We start from the raw sequence: 13608 nt of genomic DNA, 5'->3' as shown, positions 1-13608 counted from the left end.
GATTAAAAGAAGGTTTGGATCTCTGCATGCCAATAACACAGTAGCAATTCATTAGATCCAAATTAAACTGCAACCTACATATTCCACTCCTGGGTACATCTAGACAGCGAATGGAGTACAGAGTTTGAATAATTTTGTTCCAGTGAAGGGAGTTAGCGAAAATACAATTTAATAGAAGACAATTTAATGAAGCACAGATCTGCAATGGAAATTGGCACTTTTTTATTTTTGTACTTTTTGAAACTGAACCTACTTCTTAAAAACACACACAAATCCACATGCTAAAACACAGCTCATGTGGTCAATACATTTGTCCAAGCTTAATGTTCTGAAACGTATATACAAGGTCAACCAAACCCCCAAATAGTGTCTATAAGACAAAATAATTCTACAAAGACAATTCCAGGCCAATTCAAATCTTTAAATACAAAATTGGTATTACATTAACCAACTTGGTCAGCAATTTACTCAACATTCACATGGTATTTGCAGTCATAACAGTTCATTTCAATCAACAAGTACAGAATACAAAATGCAATAGTTATCATTCTTCAGATAGGCTAATTTTCTCTATGTGAATACACATTTGTGTCTAACAAAAGGAAATGTGTCATGGTACAGTGTTTTAAAGATGGAGGAGGAATGCTACACCTACATTGCCTTAGCTTTATAAAGTCAGCCACACGAGCTGGCTTCACTCATTCGTTTATTTACAATGGTCATACAGATAATTTTTTGCTTTTAAATTTTTATTTGCTGATTCTCAAGTTTAATAGCCACTGGGATTTCTTTTTGGAAAGTATAAGTTAAGGAACTATTGTTTAAGCCAAAAAGGTTACTGCAAGGGTCCCCCCATCCAAATAAAAGCAGCACCGGAAGAAAAGTGACATCTGACCTAGATTTAAAAATGGCTGCAGCAAAAAATGCAAGTGAATTGAATAGATTAAAGCAACAGGGAGAATACAATTTAAACTTGTTCCACCACAGGTGCAGTTATTCAAGACCTAGCAACTTCGAAAGACGAAGGTCCATTTAATACTGTTACAGTACTTGGCTTCTACCACCAGAAGGTGCTAGTTCACTTAAAAATGTGACTAACATTTTTTTTGCCAAAAAGGGGCACTGCTTCAAATCAGAATAGCTTCTCCAACAGCAGATAATACACCTATCCAAAAACTCAACCAGATACAATGTCTCACTTTATTACAAATATGCATCTATCAATGTGGTTTAAAACATTAAACCACAAAAAAGTATGGGAGTCAGGTTGGCAAATGACATTTCACAAAAGAGTAGCTAAAATTAATTTCAAAGAGATACCATCACGTCACTTTTGGCTTCATGCAACTACTGCAAAAATGTGAAGCAAGAGTTTATGATATAGCACCCTGTAAAAATAAGTTAACCAATTAGAAATATGCATTTGCAAAGTTTATTGTCAACAGGCAGAACATGAGTTAATACAATAAATCAAGACTTTTCTCAGCTTTAGAAGACAAGTTTTATCCCCCAAACAATTTAGGGGAAACTTTTAAATCTGTTAAACCTTCATTTTTTCCCTTTATTTGCAGTATTCAGAAAATTAAACAGTAAATAAAATGAGACATAACCAAGAGCAGAACTGTATTTTGAGAGTTGCACTATATATTTCTTTGAATACTGTATAAAGTTCCTGAACCAAAAGGCAAGGAGGCCAAGATTCAACTAAATTAAAACTAAATTAAAATGGCAGTCCAGACACCGTCTACTGCAAGAAAACAACTGCCACAATTATATTTTATGCTTTTTCACCCGAAATGCAACCTATGCCACTACTGGGAATCAGCTATTTTATTTCCCTATTATGTACATTAAGGCTTTTGGAGAAAGGAGCAGGTGGGAAGCTAAGTGTAGGCCAGGAATAAATACCAACTTCAAACAGCATGATGTTTCAATGAACCTCTGAATTACAATTTGATATTTGCATTGCATTGCACTATTCAATTTAGAATCGAGCCTCTTTCAAAGCAGTTTCAAAGATCTGATGTACGGACCAATGTTAGGACACTTGCTGTCTACAGTTTCACTATCTAGTCAATGGAAAAGAAGCTTAATTACAGATTGCATTGAAACTCCAATGCACAAGGAGCACGCTATGACACAATTCTTTTGGGCACTCCACTCTAAACATGTTTCTGAAACCATAATTAACCACACAATCTTCTTGTCTCATTTGAAGATTAAGAGTTTAAATGCTGGTGCTTTTACTTTGACAGGCTCTGTATCAGAATATACCTGCAAATTAAACTGGAATGCAGAGGAACTAAGCAGTCCTTAAATACATATATATCTATACACTTTGCTTTTAAGCTAGAGGCTTCAGATAGACCCTTTGTTTTAATACCCAAGTTAGACCTTAAACAAAGCTAGCCCTTCAAATGGGTACAATTGTTTAAATAAATATCAAGCAAAAAATACTTTTCTGCATGTCAGCCCAGACTTATATTAAGTAAATTTAAAAATACATTTCAGTAGAAAAAAAGCATTCAAAATAGTGACAATGAGAAAAGAAAAGCTGAACAGACGTGCAAGTAAACCTTGTGTTCTTCACTTATTCCCTCTTTGCTCCTTCAGAGGAAAGGCCAAACTACTTTTGGGTAGTGGAATCAACTACGTTGAATTAAGCCATTCTATTTAAATCCTTATCCTAAATAATAGCTTACAATTATTACACTCAGTAAATGCAGCCCAATCTTTAAATCTTAAATTTAATTTGTATTCCTAAAAGGTAGTAATTGGGCAGAAAAATTACAGAACAAGGCAGGCTAAAATAATCTGAATGGCCAACAGATTTAAACACAACCAAAAAATTCTCCCCACAAAGTTCACAATGTTACCGATGCTGGTTGCAGCAAACTAAAGAAAAATTGAACTTAATTGGCCAGGAAACGTATTCTGTTGTATAAAACACAATAGCAGAATGCAACACAGAGCACAGCACTTGCAAGCTGTGTCAAGGAACTGAAGTAGATGTCAGTTAATTGCACAGGTTACATCAGTACAACTGCAACCCCCATTCTGGTATATTCAGATTGCCTCCTAACTTGATTTTAGATTAGCCCAGTCACCTTTCACAAATATTTCATTTAACCTGAACAAATTAAATTTAATCAATGCCTAATACTCGAGTTGTTAACCTGATAGATCTTTAAAATTACATATTGATTTTAAAATACCCTCCTGCTTCTTTGTGTGGCATTATCAGAAAGTTTCCAGAGCAATTCATTCCATCCAGTCTCGATTAAAAGTGAGAAATGAGTCAGGGTAATTTTGCCCAATGTTGGACAAACAGGAATTTAATTTCCCTAGTGGCATCTTCATTAATAGGCTTGAGTTGTGTCAATTATACACCTTTTACCCACAGAAAGATAGATGTACTAAGGCTTTGAAGCAGATCAAACACCATTTACAGATCAGTTTCTTCACTGAGCTTACAGGTGCCAGATTGGCAGGAAATGTGCTTGCTGCTATAGGATAGTTACTAAAGTCCAGAATTTCACTGGGCTCAATTGTTGAGCAGCACCCAATGGTTTATATTTGTACCAATTCTAATCAGTAACCTGGGATTTCTAATATTCCACATTCTACCACCTTGAAATCAAAAGCAGTTGCACAAGTCACCTTTTGTTGTAACACACTGCTTAAAAATGCTAAACCTAATGCTTTTCATAAAGTAAAGAGCAAGGAAGTTAATCAAGAAAAAGCTTCCAATGTGCATTTAGTATACAAACAAAATTTATTCTCTAAATACTGTAGCAGTCTTACACACAAGGTACTATGAGGTTAGATGCTGACTGAAAAATACCCCAGCAAAAATTAAACCAGTGGCTACCATTTAATACAGTCCTATGCCTGTCTTCACGATTCTCCTTATTTACTTGTGCTTATTGAAGTTGCAATATTTGGGCTCAAGCCAGGAAAGAAAGTGTACTGCTACGGTTAAAAAGTTAAGACTAGCAGACATCTTTGAATTTTTATCATAATTTTTAGCATAGAATGCCTAGAATTTCTATTCAAATAAGCTTGTTTGTTGATAAACCATTTGCCTTCAGCACAAATATATATAGACAAATCCTAATGATCAGCCAATTCTCCTTTGAAGACACATGCCTCACTTGTTGGTTTAGTATCTGTTTACATCAAAACAGTTAAACCCACAGTCAAGATACAAATACATTTATGGCCAAGACAACCAAATGTCACTAGTATCTACCACCATAAACTTGTTAGGGATAAAGTTCCAGTCAGCTATTTAACTTTTGCAGAATTGCCAGTCTAAATTACTAATGAGCTCTGGAAAAAGGCACCTTCTTCAGCCTGAGCAAGTTTCCAAGGATCAAACTGTATCGGTTGTTCCTTAGAAAGCTCAGTAAAGTCTGTGGTCCCTGAATCCTCCAATGGTTGCTGGAATGAGACCTGAGTTGTAGACTGGCAAGAGGTCAAAGTGCTTGGTGATCCCCCTGTGCTTGAAGGGGTTGATGAAGCAGATGTTGGCAAGTGCCTTAATATTAAGTCAACAGTTGGTAAAAGAGGTTTGAGAATATGAACTGGACAGAAGGCAGAGCCAGTCGGGTTGAAATTAACCTTGTTTTTATCTGGACACGAGTACAGCAAAGCCTGCCCAAAGGAAATTGTCCTGAAAAAGAACACAGGAGCAATTGTGAATTAATCATATTTAATCAAATAAATTTCAAAGCATTTCAACACAGATTTTGTCTTAATGTAATTCTGAGTGTACAAGATAAACTGCATTTAAGTCAAATTAAATTAAACTAATCTAAATTGTACTAAGATCATTTTGTTAGTCAGTCAACATTTCAGATCCAATGATCCTTTTGCAGAACTGAGTTCTGAACTCAGTTGACTCTGCTTTCTCTCCACAGATGTTGCCAGACCCAAGTTGCTCCAACAACATGCATTTTTGTGTCAGATTCAGCATCCACAGTTGTTTGGTTACGCAATTTGTAACGTTTTCTTCTTTAAAGCATTATAACTAGATTCTTGCAGCACAAGTTGAAAAGCCCCACAGCTTTATCTGTTTTCTCACACTTGTAATGATTTTGTATTATTCTGTTACAAACTACAGAGTTGTGAATGACTGAAAAATTCTAAAGTAAAACATCACCCAAATCCTCTAAAAATGAAGTAAACTGAGCACGTGCTTTCATCAAACCCATCTTTTCCTGCTTCCCGACTTCAGCTCCTTGAAATTTTTTTGACTGTTGACTTAAAAATGTTGCTTGTCAACTAGAAAAGTTGATTCAAAAATTAATTTCAGACTACTCAACCGTACATATCACTTTCCCAGATTCCAAACATCACAGAGCATGTTCAAAGGGCAAAGGAAAATACTGATTGGTTTTCACAACACAAATTTAAAACATTACTAATCTTAGAGCCTTTTAATTATAGCATCATTTAATGATATCTGGTCACAGTGACTGCTCTGCTACAAAAGTACACCTTGTTACATTAAGCTATTTTATTTGAAATTCAGATCAGCCTCCTGTTCCATGATCTGCCCATTTGTAATATCCTGCACATTAGATTTATTTACTTTCTCATATTCTGGTGAAATATTAATGGCTGACTATAATCTTCAATGTTCAACGTGGTCCAATTGTTTCTTTATGCAGAATTTTGAGAGTGTGATCATGAGGCAAAACCTGACATGCAAAACCTGACATGCAAGCAGAACAAGTGCAATGAACAAAAAGCCTTCAACTGAACATCATTCTTTAAGCAATGACATTTGACCATCTCAATCCTAACTGTAAATATGGAACAGAAAAAAGTAAATCAAGTAAAACTAAGGAATCCATTCATTGATTTGGAAACGAGAAGTCAGTTTGGATGCAAAGTGTACATGCTTAAAAAGCCTTCAGCTCCATTAACAAGGTTGTGGAAAGCTAAACACAAACTGCACTTGGCTAATTTATTTTTTCCAAGTTAGCATAACATGGATAAGTACATTTACTTACGGTGTTTCTTCAAATGCAGTCACTCGTTCACAGCCTTCTGGAGGCTCCCGCTTGAACATGTAACTGTGGTTAGGTTTGGGAGAAGAAGCATACTTCAGAAGAGGGGAGCTTGTGCCACTATCTGGACCAAATGAAGCAGAGGAGATGAATTAGAACATTGGGCTCATAACCAAGTCACCTAGAATTACAATTAGTGTTAAAACTGAGAACATTTATGCTTTTGATGAAGGATTCAGTGAAATACAAAAATGAACAGTTCTAGTAAATGCAGTAATACACGAGGTGCAACTTCTTTCACGTTTCCATATTCAACATCTTTCTCCAGAAGATGGCCACAAAATGAATATAGAGCATCGTTCCATAGCTAGGCCACTGAAAACTTTAGGGTCAATGCAAGGTAAGCTGCAAATGAAAAAAACTGCTTTCTTTGTGAGCACCTTTCCGTCCAAAATAATTGTTTTTACTCGTTCACAGGATGGGGGTATCACTGGCTAGGCAGCATTTATTGCCCATCCCTAATTGCCCAGAGGGCAGTTGAGAGTCAACCACATTGCCGAGAGTCTGGAGTCACATGTAGGCCAGACCAGGTAAGGATGGCAGTTTTTCCTTAAAAGGACTCCGGAAACCAGATGGGTTTTTCCAACAATCGACAATACATTCATGGTCATCATTAGACTCTTAATTCCAGATATTTATTGGATTCAAATTCCACCATCTGCCATGGCGGGATTCGAACCTGGCTCCCCAGAACATTATCTGGGTCTCTGGATTAACAGTCCAGTGATAATACCATTAGGTCATCCCCTCCCCTGTTGGTTAACATGTTATTACTGATCACCCAACTGGATTGCTCAAGTTAACAAAAAGTAACACTCAAAGCATTAATAGAAGCAAAAATACAGGATTAAGCCAGGGCTAAATTGAACATGATACGACAGGATAGGAGACCTGCAAAAATAGAAGCATACATGGTTGGAAGGGGAAGAGTGTATCAGGACAGTAATTTGTAGTATGCTTACTGCTAGAGAAAAGGTGCAACTGGAACAGCCAGCTCATGGTGGGACAGCCACATGAATATTCTTTTATAATACAAATTGAACTGTTAAAAGTCTAAGTTATTCAGTTTGTAAATATTGTTGCCCATAAATTGTTTCATTTTGAACTGCAATCCTGCTATTTAAGACTAAAGTGCCAAGTAAGCATATTCTAACCAGAATAAGTGTTAAACTTTACAATAAATCTGTCTTAGGCACATAAAGCATTGCATCAAATTTGGCTCCAATGTCCATTAAAGTCAAAGAACTTGATAACACTCCTTGAAATGGCATCACAGAGCAAACATATGGCCACAATAGCACGAAGTTGCTCACATCTGCCTGACTCTTCCTAGTCTGAGCCAGCAGCTCCATGAGGGGCAAGAGATAGAAGGAATAAAAACACAACTGAAATTTTCTTCCAAGTGATTCAGAAAACAAATCTCCCACATCAGACCACGATCTCACCTTTGTCCCGAACAAAAAATGATACATCTTCTATAATACATGGCCCCTCTTCCTGGTTTCCATTTGGATACAAAGGAGACGTGGACGGGGAGGGATACGGAGAAGGACTACTATAGCCACTGGTCTGCTCAAGAGGAATAGGTGAAGGTTCACTTTGAGAACTGCTGCTATGTCGTTGTGAAGGGAAGGGTGCCCTGTGCCCATCAGGTGCTTCCATTATCTACAAAGGAGATGTAGGAAAAATGAAAAATCAGCGATTTGAAACAGAAGGCTCCAAATTGCAGTTCATAGTGACAAAAGAATATGCTCACTCCTCAATATGCAGATTGACATACTCGAGGTTGGCTTCAGATCCAGTTATTCACTACCTCCCCCACTTAATTGACAGGCCCAGATGGTATGGTCCTTCACAGTTGATAAGAGATTTCTATTATAGTGCTAACTGCATTTTTGATTTATCCCCAGGAAATCCAAGTACTTCACCACTCACTGATAGCAAAGGATTTGGTATATAGCAAACCAGGTAAAATGCTAGACTGCAACATTTTTAATAAGCTTTAGAAAATATGGAACTGCTTGCATTTCTTTTCACTAATGATTCACTAGTTACATTCTGCCTAAATTTGTATTGACAGTCAAAGCCACATCACTACGGCTACAAGATTTAATCAACATCATGCTCAAATTGGTTGCAGCACACATTTACAAATCTGATGAATCAGTTATCACCACATTGAGCTCTCAGCACAAGATGACTTTGCAATTCTTTAAACAAGACAGTACTGCATTTTTGGAGGTGCTATCTTTTCAGAGAGACTTAATATCATGACCATATTTGATCTGGCATTACTTAAGGATACCAGATGCTGTGGGCAATATTCTTTCCTTAATCCAATCCAGAAATTAATGAAACAATCATTTACCTTATTTCCATCTCAGATCTTGCTGTGAAAAAATAAGCACAGTATGCATCCTAATTATATGCAGGAGTTTATTTTACTGTAAAGCACTTTTGTTGGCTACTATCAAAATATGATAAAGGCTGTTCTTAAATCGATGAAAACTGAATTTGGGTGACTTATGGGAATTTTTGAACTTCGCCAAGATATTTGAACCAGCTTAATTTCTGAATGTGTGATAAATTAAGTTAAAACACTTCTCAGTTGTAATGTGGAGCTAACCTGGAACAAAATCCTACAAACAGCAATGGAAACAAATCACTGTGGCACAGTGGAGGCTCAATACGGATCAGAATATTGGGAGAATGTACCGGTTTAGTTTTGACTTCTCATCTCAAAGTAGCTTCTAAAAAACAATGCAATCAAGTGCTGGCCTAGATTATTTGCTCAAGTTTTCAGAGAAACACTCAGGACATGCGTGTAGCCATAGAGATGTGGACATCATGACTCAAAGAATCAATGGCACTTTAGTGCCACATTAAAATCCAACTGCAAAAGCTGACAGGAACTCTAGTTTAACAGAATTAACTGAATGACAACACTAACACTGCAACATTCGCACAATATATCAAAGCTCTATTCTTGATTATGCACCCAGTTTCTGAGGTGGAGTGGAAACCCTCAGCCTAGACTCTGATGAATTGAATAAAATGGATTTTCTTCCGCACCCTTAAACATAGGAGAACCTAGACACTGGGTTCTGGCAGACTATTCAACTGGTAGACAGTGCAGTTGAAAATGAATTCTATCCATAGTTATCTGTGCGTGGGCACTTCCAGCTCAAGGCTTGCTGCTGAAGACCCACTATACAAAAAAAAGTTTGGTGGTGGTAGTACAGAAATGAACACCCCCATAGGCACACTGAACCCTTCTCTGGAATTATAACAGTGAAGATCAATCTTAAGCTGTTTTGCACAATTTGAAGTAAATGCCAGACTGATCAATTACAGCAACACTGCAGCTGATCAGAAAACTGGCCAGCACATATTTCTTTGTAAAAGCCACTGCCAAACGGAGCAATAGTGGTTGCTTCTTTTCTTCCCTCAAAAAGCCTAGCTCAGGGCATTAGGCCAATTCTAATATACCTTGCCCTACTCCATTGCAATTCTTGCCAATACCCACAATCAAATCAGGAACAGATCAAATAGTTCATTAATGCATTACAGTACAGACAGTTAAGCAGAAAAATTCTCATGCAAGTTATTTGAATCTGAAGTACACATTCAATACAGTTAGGAGTAGGTGCATGCATCAAGCCTGAAAACAATACTCAAGAAAAAACATTCAACTAACTAAAATTAGCGTCCTGACAAAGGCACCTACCTTCAGTAACTCTTTATCCCCGGGTTCTTTAATAAACATTCCTTCAATTTCTTGATTTATTGCCTCCAAACTGTTCCTAAGTCGTGGAATTAACTTTGTGATGGCAAGATTTGCTGGCAGAATGGGTACAAACTTGGAAGGTCCCTTTCAAAGCCAAATACATCAATTTATGAGAAAAAAAGCATGCACAATTTAATGAAAAGTGTGAAGGTAAAAATACAAAACCTCTGCAGAGCCAAAAAGGCTATATGAACTGACTATGGAAGCAGAGATAGAAAGCTGCAAAAAGGAAGCAAATGGTGGGGATCTGAAATATCCCTCAAATGTACTCATCTTATTTCAAGTAACAAACTAGCGATCTAATATGACATTTCAGTATTAAATGCATGAGGTTTACAGGAGGCATTGACTGATACCAGTGTTTGCTTTCAAACAATGCAGGTGGTTCAATTATTTAAAACACTCCCTTTAGCGAGTTTCCAAAGATCAATATGAGCTGCACTGGACAGTCAAATTCAAGACATGGAACTGCTCTGTGGCCACGCTCAAAATTCATACAACCGCCTGAATAGGGTACAAGTTTGATTTATAAATAATTATAATTATTAAAATTAATCAATGTTTGAAACAGGCCAAACAGGGACAACTTGCACCACAAAGAGCATCTTACCTGCTGTACCACACCCATAGCAGCATGATCTCCATGCAGAGGTGACTGCCGCTCTTTCTCCTTGCCATGCTTTTTGCTTAGTTTAGTGCGTTGAAGTTGCTGTCTGAGCTTTGCAATCTGGTGAAACAGCATAAAGGCAAAAATATTATTTCAAATGCTTTTATTTACCCCTTTGTCACAGGAATATTAGTTTAAGAAAATTTAACATCCCATGCAAGAACACTCAATATTTCCTATGTTCAAGTAGGAAAAAGAACTTTCAGAGCCAGCATTTATGAAAAATTGGGAAGAGCTGGGGTAGCCCTAGGCTTAGATTTTAGCATAAAGGAGTGAAGACTTCAAAGGTTGTCTTAGATTACGCAGCAGCGCCAGGGACCCGAGTTCGATTCCAGCCTCAGGAGACGGTCTGTGTGGAGTTTGCACATTCTCCGTGTCTGCGTGGGTTTCCTCCGGGTGCTCCGGTTTCCTCCCACAGTCCAAAGATGTGCAGGTTAGGGGGATTGGCTGCGCTAAATTGCCCATAGCGTTCAGGGAGGCGTAGATTAGGTGGGAGATGGGTCTGGGTGGGATGCTCTGAGGTTTGGTGTGGACTTGTTTGGCCAAAAAGGGCCTGTTTCCACACTGTAGGGATTCTATGATTCTATGAACATAGATGCTCTGAAATATGCTAAAATAAAAACTTAGTGAGAAGCGATAAGCAGAGGTTAGCAAGTCTTAAATGAAGTTAGTTATGCTTTGTTAATGCTCTTATGTAAAATGCCAGGCATCGTAAATTATGGAAAGCAACTGCACTTCGCTAGAATGACAAACAAGTGCTTTCTATTCAAACTTTGAAAACTGGGTATTACACCACGTATAGCAAAACACTTCAAAACAGGAATTTCATTTTAAAGAAAGTGAATGAAATTCAAATTAAAAAGAGTACATAAAACAGCATTTAATTAAAGCCTTTGTACTGAAGTTGAAACAAGGAGATACTGGCCAAATTAACACTTAGTTTTGAAAGTGGAAAGCAAAGATATGTACTGGCATGTAGTTGCAGTAATTTAGTTTGCAAACTTTTTTTTAAAAATGAACCTTTTAACTCAAATCAGTATTTTCTCATGTCTCCAAAAAATTTAAATGATAATCAACTGGGCAGGTCTAAGCTTGAACTGGGATCCTACCCAATGGTTAGTAATGTTTTATGTACTCTGCACAATCAAATAAAATAATCACGAGAACATTTTATGGTTTGTTTACAGCCAGAAATAGAGTTACAATGTATGAAAAAGCAGCCACACAAATTGCATTTATATAATACCTTGAATAATCAGAGAACATTCAGAATCAACAATTAATTTTAAGGGCAGTTACTGGTGGAACGGAGGGAAGTCAGGCAACCTACAGTTTATGGCTTCCTAAATTGAGGACGGAAACCCCCAAGTGGGTCACAGGCTGAAAGTTAGGGGGCCTGAACTCGAAGACAACTGTGGCCACTATGGACCTTTGACCACATTACAACCACTATGCTCGACTCAAACAAGCATCCCTTCTCTTAGCCAGTCAGTCAACCATCCCTGTCCATCTCCACACTCCCAGTCCCTCCGATCTCATCTAAAATTATCATGACCTCAAAAGCTCAAAAAACAGGGTCACAGTGGAATATATTTTGGAAAGCACTGCAACAGCCCTACAAATGACAAGATAAGTAACTCAATAATGCCAAACGTTGACTGTGAATAAAATGATGATCATGACACCCTCCGAATTCTCCTGTTCAAGTAACTTTGTGTTTATATTCACCTGAAGGGTCAGGCACGTCCCAGCTTAATGTCTCAGCTGAAGGGAGATCTCCAGAGAAATGTTCCCCAGTACCTAGGCCATCACGTCAGTCTGTAAAATGTTCAAGTCTCTGAAAGAGGCTCACCAGGACTTAACAATTAGAGATGAACAATCACCAGCAAAGCTCACATCCCAAAAGAGATTTTAAAAAAGGGGGCTTGAAACCACGACTTGCTCAAAAGAATGCAATCTCCAAGTCAAGAAATGGGGCTCATCTTAATTTATGCACAGCCAAGTACTTTGTCCAATTGTAAAGATTACTGCACTTTCCCAAAATTCCTTGCAAACAGCATGATGATTGACTGCAATTTCTCACCTAAAATGAAGGTGTACAACTTTGAACTTCATAAAAATGTAGTCATAATTTCATATAAAAATGTAAAGTTTAATCCACTTGGTGCTCCTCCTTTGTGCAACCAATACTGACATCATGCTTTGCTCTTTTCTTTACTCATTCCTGGGATGAGGACATCACTGGCCAGGCCAGCATTTATTGCCCAGAGGGCAGTTAAGAGTCGACCACATTGCTGTGGGTCTGGAGTTACACATAGGCCAGACCAGGTAGGGATGACAATTTCCTTCCCTAAAAGGCATGAGTGAACCAGATAGGTTTTTCCAACAATTGACAAATGGATCCATCATTAGACTCTTGATTCCACATATTTTTAATTGAATTCAAATTCCCTCATCTGCCATGGTGGGATTCTAACTGGAGTCCCCAGAACATTAACTGGGTCTCTGGATTAACAGTCGAACAATAATACCACTAGGCCATTACCTCCTTCAATGTGAAGAGGATTACCATTCTCCAGCTGACTGCTAGAAGGCAGTTTTATTACTTTTTTTCAATTTTCACAAAAATGCATTTGTAAGAACTAATCCAAAAACTAATTTGCTACATACTTTCTGAAAACCACATTTCCTTCCAGAAAAGGATATACTACCACCCTTTTACTTCAAAAAAAACCCAACAGATGCATCTAGGCCCAAGCCTCCACTACATCCAGGCACTGATGCAAATTATCTCTCGCTTACCCTGAAAAAGCATTGAGTTCACTTACCAGAAGTCAAGGCAGCCTCAAATAAATAAATTGCATTTGTGTAATACCTTGTTACATGTAGTAACATGAAATAACCAAGATGACTGACTAGGACAGAGCAGTAGACACTGGACATGCTTTACTTGGACTTCAGTAAAGCCTTTGACAAAGGTTCCGCATGGTAGACTGATTAGCAAATTTATATCACATGGGATTCAGAGTGAGCTTGACAATTGGATATCAAATTGGCTTAACAGCAGGGGACTCAGG

General features: G+C 37.7%; 1 protein-coding gene across 1 annotated transcript; it reads right to left on the bottom strand.

Moving 5' to 3' along the window:
* Positions 1 to 200: 200 nt before the first annotated feature.
* Positions 201 to 10591, bottom strand: LOC109927327 (glucocorticoid-induced transcript 1 protein-like; the record flags this gene model as incomplete). Its single annotated transcript, XM_048592721.1, has 5 exons — positions 201 to 4675; positions 6021 to 6141; positions 7523 to 7742; positions 9805 to 9948; positions 10475 to 10591. Coding segments are annotated over 5 exons (963 nt in total), but the record flags the coding sequence as incomplete, so codon positions are not given.
* Between the last annotated feature and the right edge of the window lie 3017 nt (positions 10592 to 13608).

Source organism: Rhincodon typus, unplaced genomic scaffold (genome assembly GCF_021869965.1).
Source record: "Rhincodon typus isolate 14 unplaced genomic scaffold, sRhiTyp1.1 hic_rhity00001711, whole genome shotgun sequence".
Lineage (NCBI taxonomy): Eukaryota > Metazoa > Chordata > Chondrichthyes > Orectolobiformes > Rhincodontidae > Rhincodon > Rhincodon typus.
The sequence above is the reverse complement of the archived record's forward strand: the minus strand, read 5'-3'. Positions and strand labels throughout refer to the sequence as shown.